This window comes from Schistosoma mansoni (genome assembly GCF_000237925.1).
Source record: "Schistosoma mansoni, WGS project CABG00000000 data, supercontig 0172, strain Puerto Rico, whole genome shotgun sequence".
In the NCBI taxonomy this organism is placed as follows: Eukaryota; Metazoa; Platyhelminthes; class Trematoda; order Strigeidida; family Schistosomatidae; genus Schistosoma; species Schistosoma mansoni.
In genome coordinates this window covers 354,935-369,276 of record NW_017386058.1, presented here as the reverse complement: position 1 = coordinate 369,276, position 14,342 = coordinate 354,935, and the positions used below count along the sequence as shown (strand labels likewise).

The 14,342-nt window shown below is 30.5% G+C and overlaps 2 protein-coding genes across 2 annotated transcripts in view; both read left to right on the top strand.

Annotated features, from left to right (window-relative positions):
* Smp_073920 (sodium / potassium ATPase beta chain) overlaps window positions 1–5,926 on the top strand; it is a gene marked incomplete at both ends in the record, with an annotated part of 6,570 nt that extends 644 nt beyond the window's left edge. Inside the window, one exon of the mRNA XM_018796564.1 lies at window positions 5,314–5,926. Within this exon, the coding sequence (XP_018646872.1) occupies window positions 5,314–5,926 (613 nt within the window). The remainder of the gene's footprint in view (window positions 1–5,313) is intronic.
* An 8,302-nt stretch (window positions 5,927–14,228) lies between these two features.
* The window catches only part of Smp_162110 (multidrug resistance pump, putative), a gene marked incomplete at both ends in the record, with an annotated part of 35,158 nt that continues 35,044 nt past the window's right edge, over window positions 14,229–14,342 (top strand). The window contains one exon of the mRNA XM_018796553.1: window positions 14,229–14,304. Coding sequence (XP_018646871.1) covers window positions 14,229–14,304 — 76 coding nt within the window. The remainder of the gene's footprint in view (window positions 14,305–14,342) is intronic.

Sequence of the window (14,342 nt, the reverse complement as noted above, 5' to 3'; positions counted from 1 at the left end):
CTCCACGACCAAACCATCCAGCTCAGAGAATAAAACTCCATCAAAATCATCCATCTAAGCTACTAATCTTCTCCACCATCTCCACCACCTGAGTTCAGGGCATTCAAACATGTAACATCAAATAAAGTGTACCATGAAATCAATTCAATTAATATAGTAGTCACATGGTAATTTATTAATTAAATTTATATGATCACTAAAGATTAAACAACATGACAGTAATTGTTACTCACTGACAACTTATTTTCACAAGGTGTTAGTCGTAACTTAAATAGCATGATGGTAACAGACTATTCTATTATAGTTGGTAGGATGTTTTTGAATTCCTTTTCAAGATTAACATTTCTTCAAAGAATGCATGTAAAAACCTTTCTGACGAGTTAAAATCAGCAGAAATTTCAATTCCAGGGCTTTCTGAAGTTCTATTTTCAATCGCCTAATATTTCTTTAATTAAAAATATTTAATGCACAAAATTATATGATCAATATTTGTAAACCATCATTTTTAGAAGGGGATTTTGTGAAGATTTTAGTAATTTTATGTAGTTGAAATCACGAGTCAAGTGAAGCTAGACCACCATGGAAAACCTGGAAGTACTGGATGGCCAACTCGTCTTATTGTGAGACGATACTGGAGCAGTGCGCATCCACGATCCCGTCTCGCGAGATTCCAATCCAGGACCTATCAGTCTCGCGCGCGAGCGCTTAACCACTAGACCACTGAGCTAGCCGGCATCCAACGGTGTTAATGTCCAATTTTAATCAATCCACAAAATTGAGCAACCGTTCACTAATTGTCTTCAGTGAGTTGATATCTCCCAACAGACCTGGTTGAACTGCACTGGTTACTGCTTCTCACTAGAACTCCAGGAAATAACTCATGGAGCCAGTCACTAGTGAGCATATGTTGATTATTATCAGAAGGCGTTTTGTGGATTCATGATCTCAACTATCAAAATTACTATAATATCCACAAAACCCCATCTGATAATATATATATATCAAACATTAATAACTCTCATATAGACTGTATTGAGTAATAACTAAAGGTCCTTGATTCCATATTTCGCATTAATTTCAAAACTAAGATCAGATTGCTGTTTTCACTTTGTTATTTTTCTCATTAATATTAACAAGTAGTAAAACTATCTTCATATATTAAGTGATTATTTGAAGTACGATTAAGTAAACTTCATCTTTCATTTTGTATTATCCAATCAAAAAATGTTTTGTTATAAATTCGCTAGGTACTGCTTGGTTGAATCTTCCCATTGATGTTTAGGACTGCAACTGGTCAGTCTCTAATTAGTATATGTGCATACTGTGCGCATTGTCTTGATATAGCCTTAGTTTACAAACATTATAAGCAGAGATGGATAGTTGCTGGCAGTGAAATCCAGGACGCGCCCTTCGTCTTAGAGTCCTAGAGTGGACATCAACTCTGAGATGCAGGTACATCCAGCTGATGAGTCCCGAATGGGGCGAAACGCATGTCTTGTACTTCACTGCTAGCCACTATTCATCTCTACTTATAATGTTTTGTTATGCTTTCAAAAAAGACTAATAACAACCATGAATTAGGATATTAGTTAGTTATTTTCTTCACTAAATGAAAATATCTTCGTCTGATAATATTCATAATAAATCGTTTCAATTGTATAAGTGAAGGCTAAATTTGTACATGATAACCTTTCAATGTTTTTTTCAATACTTATTTATATAATTACTGATATTTGTTGTGTTAAGTTAAGCATTATGCTTCATCTACTATTACTTTATATAGCTGATAAATAAACTGTTAACGTCATCCCTTATTATTATTATACTTTGGACCAAGGAAGTTCAATGATTTGCTTTTGTTTCTAAACATCGATATCTAAGTGAAAGTGTTTTCATTTTAGATATAATTACAAAACTGTAATAATTTATACTAATTTGATAAATGTATTTTTATTTTCCCTTGTAATTCTATAGTCATATATAAATTGAAATCGACAATCATATTTAAAAATAGTATGATTCTGAATTCTTCTATATATTTTCATAGTTGAAATCATGAGTCAATTAAAGCCAGACCACCATGGAAAACCTGGAAGCATTGGACGGCCGTTTCGTTCTATTATGGGCTCAATGGTCTATCGGTTAAGTGCTCTGGCGCGAGACTGGTAGGTCCTGGGTTCGAATCTCACGAGTGCGGGATTGTGGATGCGCACTGCTGAGGGGTCCCATAATAGGACGAAACGGCCGTCAAGCAGTGCTTCCAGGTTTTCCATGATGGTGTAGCTTCAATTGACTCATGATTTCAAGTATGAAAATACTGAAATATTCGCAAAAGCCCTTCTGATCTTCTATGCATGACCATATTTTATGAAGTTCAGATGATAGATTAAAGATCCTTTCTCTTTTCTTAGTTTATTTAAAACTTAATGTTTTGTTAGTGAATTAGTTGACAATACAATAGTTTAATAAATCATAGTAATTCCTTACTCAATAGTTACGTGATATAACACTTATAACCACTCTCTGTGTATATTATTCCATTGTCAACTGTTCGACGTTTGTAATGAACAATGATAATCTATAAACTCTAATTTAATAATCATTGTTTGTATAGTATAAAATCCTTGTTTAATCATTCCTATATCAGCTAATGTATGATCGGATAATCTTCCAAAAAGCCTAAAGTTGTTGGATTCATTTTTTGTTATTGAAACAAAAGTATATTTTATTAACTTGTAGATTATGAGAGTACTTTATTCTTATTTCATTATATACTGTGAATAAAAGCTTGTATTTAAAACAAATACATTTTCTGAAAACAGATTTATTAATTGATTGGCGTTATTTTGGGAATAGTTAAAAACATAGAAGGACTAGATTAAGTCTTAATCTCAACAGTTCATAATCATAACTTGATACAGGGATGTATCCATGACTTTTACATCTCACAATGAGCAGAATGCTATTCGATATCGTGTCGACGATACCTAATTGTGGTATGAGCGTGAGGATACTAAATCATTTGTAGACGACTTAATGTTTTGTCGTGGAGACGTCAGTGCTTGAGCAGCTTTCACACTGTGAGGCATTGAATCTTATCTCTGCTTGATGTAATGATTTAAGGACATGTTAGAATGCTATTCATTTATGTACAAGGAGTTAATGGGTTTAGCTTCAGTCGATTGTGAATGGTTTAGTGGTCTTCATAGAGGTACAAACATACACTAAGAGGGAATTCACACTCACGAACTTATTAAAAACAATACAACAAAGAGATATTTTAATTGGAATTTATTTTTCATGTAAAACTATTGATTTGTTAATTATATAAGTAGCTCAACTAATCTCATTCTGGTAATCGTTTGAAAATGTTTCATTATGTTAGGGTCTATAATAAAAGCTAAAAGAACATTGAAGTTAAACAAATATTTACACATAAAACGTTTCAGTTAATAAAATATGTGTCTTAGTGATTGAATTTCAGAAGATTTGGAGGCTTTCTACACTACTCTTTTATTATTTTGTCTAGGACACAGTCACTGAATTAAAAGACTGACAAAAAACAAGCAATGGTATATATATATATATATATGTCTTTTCCAGATCTTGGGGTTTCATTGAGTCGAATTATTTCTACGTCGAAACTTAGTTCTATAACCCTATTTGAAACATTACAGAAACTTTCTGTCAACTCTACCGATACTTGAGAAATGCCCTGGTACGGCCGAGATTGAGGAGAGTCCGCTCTTTCTTGTAAAACGCTGTCACATGGCTACACGTATACAGCCACTGTCAAGGAAGTTCTACTCACTGCCTTCTCGTGGCAACAGGGGTTGTTCACGAAATTGAGAGGACAAAAAGCGAATATTCTGAGCTGTAATCAGGTTGGTGGATACGGATGGTCTACTTGGGAGAGTTGTAAAATCATGATTCCAAACTAATGGTGCACATGGATTCCAGGACCCTGAGGGAACAAATGGCATATGAATCTGTTGTCGGACTGCATCTCCTAAGTTTGCTCCATTACCTTATGAATTGGACCTTCAGGTCAAAGGCTCCGCATATGGCCTTCTAAGAAAACCACCTGCTTCCATTCGGGCACCCGGACAGTATCACAGTCCTCGCTCAAATCAATGATAACTACTACTAGCCTCATTGTCATTGTGTGGAGCATATGCATTCGGCGCCTTCTTGTACCAATGTTTAGATAAATGAAAAAAAACTTGAGGAATAAAACTTACTTGTTCTTGAAGTTGACCAGGTGATACTTAGTAACTTCCGTAACGTATTCTCTTAACAGATATTTGTCGTTACGATTTAAGGTTTATAGTAGTCAACCGATAAAAAACCATTTTACTCAATATATTTATATATAGATTCATCCACTTTCTTCTCATTATTTTACTAATAAACCATTGTAAGTACTCTAACACATGGATTACTTAGAAATAAATAAATAATAAAGCTGAAATTTTGTTTAGCTTATCTATTTCATTTATTTTTGATAAAAAAAAATAAACAAAAATCAAATTTACATTCTTACCAAAAAAAAATGTCTAGGCTACAAATTTTTGTCTCTCTATATCTCTGTCATTATTATTAGTTGTTATCGTTGTTGTTGTTGTTACTCACATAGATACACAAATTTACACATAACAATCTAGATTGAACATAAAGACATATCAAATGTTTAAATAGAAAAAAAATACTTTACAATTCAACCATTAACAAATAAATAAATAGAATAAATAGTATAAACTAAATTAGTTTTGTTTATTTGTTTCAACACAGAATTCAAAAAACATATACCATACACAATTTGACTTCTTTTTTTTTCTTTAAAAATATTCTCATCTTTTTTAAAAAAAGAAAAAAATATTTCCTTCTTTTATTTAAAAAAAATTATTTATTTACTTTTTTCTTTCATTAAAAAATTTGTTTTTCATTTTTTTTTACAAAAAAATAATAATTAATGTTTGAAAAACGTTTATTATTGATTAACAACGATAATAATAATATTCATAATAAAAAATATAAAACAAAAAAATTTTTATTCATGAAAAAATGTTTTTTAAAAGAATTTTTTACAAAAATTTTTTTTAATTTTAATTTTTTTATTTGTAAAAAATATTTTATTAAATTTTTTTATTTAATTAGTTTCTATTTAATTATTTGTATATTTTTTATCATTTATATGTATATATTATTTTATTTTACAATATTAAAAGATTATCCAAAATTAACTGGATTAAATAATCAATTAAAATTAAATCCAGGTTTATCCATAATACCAAATTCAAATTTATTAACAAGTTTAATTCATTTTCATACATCAAATCCTGTATCATATTCATCTATGATTGATGAAATGACTGGATTTTTATCATATTATCAATATCATATAATTGGTGGAATGTTTGCATCATGTGAAGATAATCCAAAATTATTAGATATGCGTCGTCCATGTCGATTTAATTTAGATGCAAGTGGTCCATGTAATTTAAAAAATGGTTATGGTTATCATGAAGGTAAACCATGTTTTGCTATAAAATTAAATCGCATTTATGGTTGGTTACCTATACCATTGCATAATTATACTCATGTTTTACTTAAATGTGAAGGTTTAACTAAACTTGATTCAGATTATTTAGGTAAAATATGTTATTATGATACAGATTCATTAAAATATCATAATACATTAAAAACTGATATAGATTGGTGTAATAAAAATTATGGTATATATGATTCAATGTTTTATCCTTATTTAAATCAAGCTGGTTATCAATCACCATTAGTATTTGTACATTTTCATAATCCTAAACGTCATGTTATTATTTGGATTAAATGTTATGTATTAGCAAAAAATATTCATGTTAATATTAATACAAATGAAGGTTCTATTGTTTTTCAAATACTTGTTGATTAAATTATAATTGAGAAAAATATAATTTCATTCATATTTTATGGGCTTTTTTTCTTTCTTTTTTTTTATCTTCGTTTGTTTGTTGCTATGCAATTCGATATTCATTTTCATATTTAGAAAAAATAAATAAATAAACAAATAGACTATTCAATTTTTATAAAATCAGCTACTCTTATGAAAAATGAGACAAGTTTACATTGAAAATAAAACCTGAAAATTATGTAATTGAAAATATTTCATACATTTTTTTCGGTTTCTGTTTTCATGGTTTGTTTTAAATATCGATTTTTGTTGTGGTTGTTGCTATGATTAATTAATTGTCAGAAATAATAATAATTATTATTATTATAAAGTGTAATATATTGAACATTACTTGAATTTATTAAAATAACTATTTATTCTGTTGATTAAAAATTCAGTAGTTTATTGAATAACTTCTAAAAATAAAAATATTCTTCACCATCTTTTTCCTTTTTGATTTAAACAAATGTTCAATGTACAATGTTATTTCGTACAAGAATGATATATAATTTGATTTTAAACAAAAGAGTATAAACGGTTGGTAAATTAGATAATTTACATATATAATGAATAAATTATTCAATTTTTTGTTCTATATTTAATTATTATTACTTAGTTACTTAATTATGCCTGTTACTTCCAATGGAGCATAGGCCGCCGACCAGCATTCCCCCAACCTACTCTGTCCTGGGCCTTCCTTTCTAGTTCTATCCAACTTTTGTTCATCCTGTCTCCATTTCTCGGCGTAATGTGCTCTTTGGTCTTCCTCTTTTTCTTTGGCCTTCAGTATTTCATGTGAGGGCTTGCCTTGTGACGCAGTTGGGTGATTTCCTTAATGTGTGTCCTGTCCACTTCCACTGCTTCTTCTTGATTTCTTCCTCCACTGGAATCTGGCTTGTTCTCTCACACAGTAGAATGTTGCTGATAGTGTCTGGCCATTGGATCTGAAGTATCTTGAATAGAATTTAATTATTATAAAAATGAGTAATTTAATTCATTCGTTAATTTTGAAAATGTTGAACATACAATTTATGCTTCCGGATTCTTTTCCCTTATATTCAAGTCTTTAATTGTCTGAATAATCTCTGTTAGTCATAACGAAATAAAAAACACAACAAACGAGTTTTCTATTCTACTATTGCGTAGTGTAGAGTTATATTAATCACGTTGCAAGTACTTAGTAATTTTATTCAATGATAACAAGAGTATTTGCTATTGATGATATAGCGTTCTAAGTTTTCCCCATACATTGTCTACTAGTGAATTATTTAGTTACTATATAAACTACCAAATAATTGGTTTGCAATATATCATAATAAGATTAGAATCTTGTAATCGATATCTTTTTCATAAATTTCTAAAATGAAATGTATCACCACTTATATTGATAAATATCTATCGCAAATTATCTAGAACAATTCAGTAGTATGATGAATATTTTATGAATTTTCCGGCTTAATTAAGTTAATAATCACTGACTCATTGTTAACAAGTTATGTTTCTCATAAAGTTACGATTAGTTTGTGTTCATTGATGTACAAAAATAATGTTTTCATTATAAAGCATTTTAAATGACCATAACAGCAGTTATATCTTTGTTCACATTCAAGCAAGGATCTGTTTGAATACGTGTGACATGTTTTGTTTTTTTAGGATATCTGTTGACCTCTTGATATATATCGTCACCAATCAGTTGTCAAGCTGAATTTTCTTTTGCGAATATGGCACATAGAATTTCTGTAAAATATTTCACCCAAGCTAACATACAAGTCAACGTTTAAACTCATGGTTTGCTTGACCAGTCAAGTTGATAAATGGATAAACACAGTAAATATCTAGTACGAAACTTACAGAAACAACTGATTCAATGTACTGAACACTTTTCGACTTAAGCAGAATATTATTCAATCCATCTTATGAAATATGAATTTATAAGTCCCTCAACCAGTCTTAATGAAAAATATTTTAAATAATAAAATTCCCGGAGCAATACTTAACCTACAAAAAAGAAGAATTTTGGTAAATAGTAACTAAAATAATAGCAACATGGAAGTAGACAGAATTAACAACCTAAGAAAATATAGTCGTTTTTTTTTATATCTGACTAAACGCTAAATTTAATGATTCATGTCATAGAGTAGATGACCTATGGTTATTAGTGGAATCCGAAATGTTTTTTTCTTTTCTATTCGGGACTTATAAGCTGCTAGCTATTCTATAAATTGGCTATAATGGGACAATCAGCGAAGGATACACGTATTATCAACTAAGACTGATTTGAGGTGACGGTTGGAGGTAATCGACAAAGAACCCTAGGCCTAGGTGTCGTTCTATCTGTAACTTATCAGAAATGTATGCATCTAATCTTGGGAAAACTGATGCTTCCTGACGGATTCAATCCCATATCACCATGCTTCACAATCAGAGAATTTAACATTGATCTGTACTAAGCGGGGCATGATACATATGATATTGGTCATTCAATTGTAAGAATGACCTAAATCCAGTCAAGACTTTTAACTATGGGATAATTCAAAACTAAAATAAGAAAACTTAATATGAATCTGGTAGAATGACAATTTGTATTTTTAAAACTGGAAAATACGATGAAAATATTTTCGACTGAATCGCCTCATAGAATTATTTACATCGGGTGCTAGTAAGTTAATAACGATATCATATATCTAAACGTGCCAATTTGTTTTCATTTTGACTGTTAACTCAGCATAAAACCAAAAATAGCATATTTTATTTCGTGACGTATTTAAATTTATAGCACCATCAGCAACACGATAGTTTGATCTTAACTTTTAGGATGCGCGATTTCGCGAATCGGCTGACGTTTGACAATGGATGCCATGGAATAACGACTCAAACGTCTCAAAGTTAAGCGTTTTCCATGAGATCTGAGGACCCTAGTTTCAATCACTGAAAGAGTCTTGAATGCTTAATTCCAAAAAATCCCATACTAAGACGACATAGCCACCAAATGCCTCCTGGTTTCCAATGGTCGCCTAACAGAAACCGGTTTATGATGTAAACTAGGAAGTTCAACCAACATCATGAATCTTCTGGAGTTTTATTTTCGTCCCCTGAAGTAATAATTTGCAATGTCCATGCATTCATTTGTAAAGTAATCAAACAGTAGTGCACATTCTAATCTATATCATCTATGTATTAGGTAGCTCCAATTTGACGTCAATGTAGGACGATTAATAGAGAGAGAGAAAGAAGTGTTGAAAATTACTAAATACATTATCAGAAATCTGTTCAGTTTTCTGTTTACTTCAAATCTTAATTTTTTGAAATCGTCTTTGTATCCAGTAAAATCTAGTGGTAATTTTTTCATCAAGAAAACATTGTCATTATGGCATTGAATGTGAATAACTGTAAGTCATAAGAATACCTACAATTCGGTTTACATTTAAAGAGCATTGATTGAAAGACATTGATAGGAATTTCTGAAGAATTTTATGGTTGACAAAACTCACTCATTGACAGATTAGTATTTATGATTGTACATTCATATGTATACGTTTTCCCTTCTTGTCAAAAACATAAAACCACTGAATTCTCAAAATACACCGTTATTAGTTTATCTATTTGAATAATTAATGGTTTGTCTAGATATGAAAACATTAATAATAGGCTGCTAAGTTTTAGAGGTCACACCCTACTATAACCGGTGGATAGAATACAACAGCATTAAAGTGGAAAACATGGAGATTTGTTTGCTAAATCAACAGAATTTACACTTACCAACATACATAAACCGAATTAAAATTGACTCTCTCGATAATCCAAGATATCTTCGAATGTAACTCAAAGATTGGTAATTAAATGAAGTACTTTCATTCGAGAATTTTCGGTGGTTGAATTTTAATCATTTCAGGAGTGTGACGGTGATCGATAACAGGATTGGTTGATAATCTGTCTATATCATGAGTTACTTAAAGTTGAAAATATGAACCATAGATTTTAGAGTCAACGATACAAAAGATTTATGATTTCATCAGGAGTAGAAGGCGTTGAATCCGATCCCATATAAGGTCTTTAGTGCACACAATTAAAGAATCTCAAACTAGGTCGAAATAAACGTGTAGTGCTCTTTTGCCTTTAAATCAAGATCTACTTACTTACCCACTCCTGTTACCACTCATGGAAGACCATGAGCTGCCCACCAGCATTCTCCATCCAACTCTGTTCTGGGTAATTCTTTCCAGTTCTTTACAGTTGATACACATCCTATTCATGTCCGTCTCCGATTTCCAACGTAATGTGTTCTTCGGTCTTCGGTTTTGCTGTTTTCCTTCAGGATTCTAAGTTAGCACTTGCCTCGTGATGTAATTTGGTGGTTTCCGTAATGTATGTCCTATACACTCCCAACATCTTTTCTTAATTTCCCCTTCTGATGGAAGCTAGTTTGTCCTCTCCCATAGTAGGCTGTTGTTGATGGTATCTGGTCAACGGACATTGAGTATCTTGCGTAGACAACTGTTTATAAATACTTGCACCTTCTTGATGATGGTTGTGATAGTTCCCTACGTTTCAGCTCCATACAGTAGGACTGTCTCGACGTTCATATTGAAAATTCTGCCTTTGATGTTGGTTGACAGTTGTTCAGAGTTCTATATGTCCTTCATCTGTATTCATTGGTGTGTATTGGATAGAAGGGCCAGGTCATCTGAAAGTCCAAATCTTCTAATTGATTCCGAACTGTCTATTGTATCCCGTGTTTCCTCTCATATGTAGAAGTCTTCATAATCCAGTCAACCTCCAGAACAAAGAGAAAAAAGGAGAGTAAGCAGCTATGTCTGACTCCTATCCATACTTAGTACGTATCTATCATCTATTCTCCATGCATGACTTTACAGTGCGGTCCACTGCATGAATTCCCTATTGATAATCATTTCAGGTACATCATAATGTCAAAGAAATTTCCATATAGTTCTCTTATCCACATTATCAAACGTTTTCTCAAGTCATTACATAACAAATAAATATTATATAGTTGAAATCACGAGTCAATTGAAACTAGACCACGATAAAAAACCTGGAAGCACTGCTTGACGGCCGTTTCGTTCTATTGTGGGACTCCTCAGCAGTGCGCATCCACGATCCTGCCTTGCCAGGTTCGAACCCAGGACCTGCCAGTCTCGCTCACGAACACTTAACCGATAGACCACTGATAAATATTATCAAATTTCAATTGTTTTTTGTAAATATAATAAATGAATAAATAAAATACTTCACTAAATTTACATTTATCCAAATTTGTTTAAATTCATTTAAGAAACTGTTATAACGTATGGGCTCGTAATATATATGAACGTGCAATTAGAGAGGAGTGAATTTATTGATCGGACGCAAATGATACTTGAAATCGTACGAGCAGTCTTGAGTGCTATTCGGTCCTTCCTATCTGCCTAGCCCAGCCAGTTAAGTCCAGAACACAAATAACAGCCTCGGCAATATGAATCATTATTTACAAACATACTGAGTTTTTATACAAACCAAAGTAATCAATAAACTGATTAGAACTCAAGAATCGTATGATAATAAATCAAAGATCAAAATAAAGCTAATGATAAGAGAAACACGAATATGAATAGTTTAGTTACGTAACAATTGTACAATAGGAAATAGGCATAATACATTGGTCGATAAATAGTCCTTAGAGTTACCATTCATAATTCACCAGGGGATATAACAGAAACTATCATTTAATTTAATCATAAAACCTTTATAACATAATAAATATTATTAGAATAACATTTTCAGTATATATAAGATTAATAAAAGCACATATGAAAAGGATTAATGTTCACTGGAAAGAACTGGAAAGGATTGCCCAGGACAGGGTTGAATGGAGAATGCTGATGTGCGGCCTATGCTTCTCGATGAGGGGGAACAGGCGTAAGTAAGTAAGTATATATAAGATTATTCTAATCAATTTTATTCATTCAACTGATATATATATAAATAAACAAATCAGTAACCATCACCAAAAAGAAAAAAAAATAGAAAAAAATTTAATAATAATAACACAATTTATTATCTTGATATGTCTACTTCATATTTAAGCAATAAGATATGATAATAATGATATACTGTAATAAAAAGGAATATTAACATCCTACCACCAAACTGAGTGCCCAAATATTTAAAAAATATAAGAGGGGGGACTAATCAATAAGAAAAAAGATCAAATGGAGAAAGAAGTGTTTATGGATTAGTATGAAAAAAGTTGTTAAAATAGAAATAAAATTTAGTTTAGATAAACGATAGAAACTAAAAAAATTGGGTATCATAAAAATAAACCCAATATTATTCATAATAATAATAATCTAAATAGTAAAGTCTAAAAGTAAATATCAAATGAAGATTAATAGAAATGAAATATGATTCAAGTTTAGGAGACATTTGAAAGGTAGAGAATTTGAATGTAGTTTTTTACTATATTAGTTAAAACTTAACTCCGCCTGTAGCTCCTCCGGGGGCTACTGCCGGTCTCAAGCCCTGATAAAGGAGGGGGATTGGGCATGGGGTTAGCGACCCCATCCAGTAGAAAACCAACTCGTTAAAAAGAAAACGCTAACCAGTTTAAATTTAATAATTGCGTCCCTATGGAATATGTAAATAAATTCAGTTTCATCTAATGAATCTAGATAAATCAATGTAAATGTTGAGTATTCTGTTTATTTGTTGATTGACCTATTGAGTTTAATAAAGTGATAGATTATTGAATTAGTGAAAAATATTTGACATGTAATCTTTTAGGTAAATCTTTGATTGCCTTATTTATTTTTACAGAAACCTATAAGCTGATAAACGATCATTGAAATGATACAAGTTGAAACCTGATTTGATTCAGATAATGTCGTTAATCGATATCTGTCCTAGAGAATAATTATTATCACAATCAGACGACTTTTAGATATCTTACTTCTATCCTTTTTGATTCGATTAATCATGCCACTGTCATTTTTAAACGTAATCATTGAAGTATTAGCTTTTTTCCTACGGTGCTGTATTCGTCTCTGTTTTATGAGCATAAGTACTTTTCTTACACACTTTAGTCAAACGCCATCGCGTTATCCACTTAGCTACTGAGTTCTGATACAAGTAAACAACAGCATGTGAATTCAAACTTCACTAGATCTGATATTAAAATAAAGATAAATAGGTCTATCTATCAAATATAGATTATATTTTCGAACTGTCTTCTAGTAAATTATTATTTATTGCTTAGTATAATGTTGAGAACCTGCGATACTTCATCTTTACGCTATCAATAAAATAATCAGTAGTATAAATGAAATTTTAAATGTATTTATTAATTTGAGAACAGTAGAGAGGCGATTGAATATTATTCCTTTACATTTTTCCTATTAAAACCATTGAAATACTTTGGAAATAAACTGTTAGAGTATAACTTATCACTAAACCATCTTTAACCATAAAAAGGTCATTGGTTTACATCAACAGCTCATATATCTATATATATATATATATATATATATATATATATATATATATATATATATATATATATATATATATATATATATATCAGCCGATGCTTAGCTCATTTGTACTGGTTGTTTAAATTTTCCCATTGATGTTTAAGACTGCAATTGATCAGTCTCATTTGGTATATATTCATTTTGTCCGGATTGCTTCGATATTATCAGTAAGCCACCATCTGTCCTTATAAAATCTTATTTTTATAATTATGATCTAAAAATTCCTTAACTACTGTTCTTATTGGACATTTTTTAAATATATGGTAAACTCTCAATAATTTTTTCTGCATTCCAGCAAAAATCAACATAATCTGAAGAGGGGGGGGTTACAATCTATGTTATTTAAATATTTAGAATACTTCAAGTCTTATAAATATTTAAATCAACAGAAATTATTGGTTATAGTTACTAAGGTTATATACTACATTTAAAGTGAAATACTCACTTACCAACTATATGTAGTGTTGTACTGAACTACTCTATGAAGGTTTCATTTCACTTATATTTTTATATTATTGGTTATTTAAATAGTTAAGTTTAATTTTCTTTTATTTCCAATGGAAAAAAAGGTTCAACCTAAAAAAAGGTATAATCAAATTATGCAAAAATATATTTATCACCAATAACAGTTATACTACTGATAATTTATAAAACTCATTATATATGTGAAGACAGAAAAAAACACAAAAAAACATTTTCTTGTATATAAGAAAGAATTATCAATAAGTTATACCTTATTAGAATAGTGTCATCATAAAATGATTGTATCTATGAGGAAAAATAAACATTGTCGATATTTGATTGATCTCTTCAAAAAAGATACTGAAATCGAAGGTAAACTGAGTTCATTCTGAATTGCTTTATTTATTTTA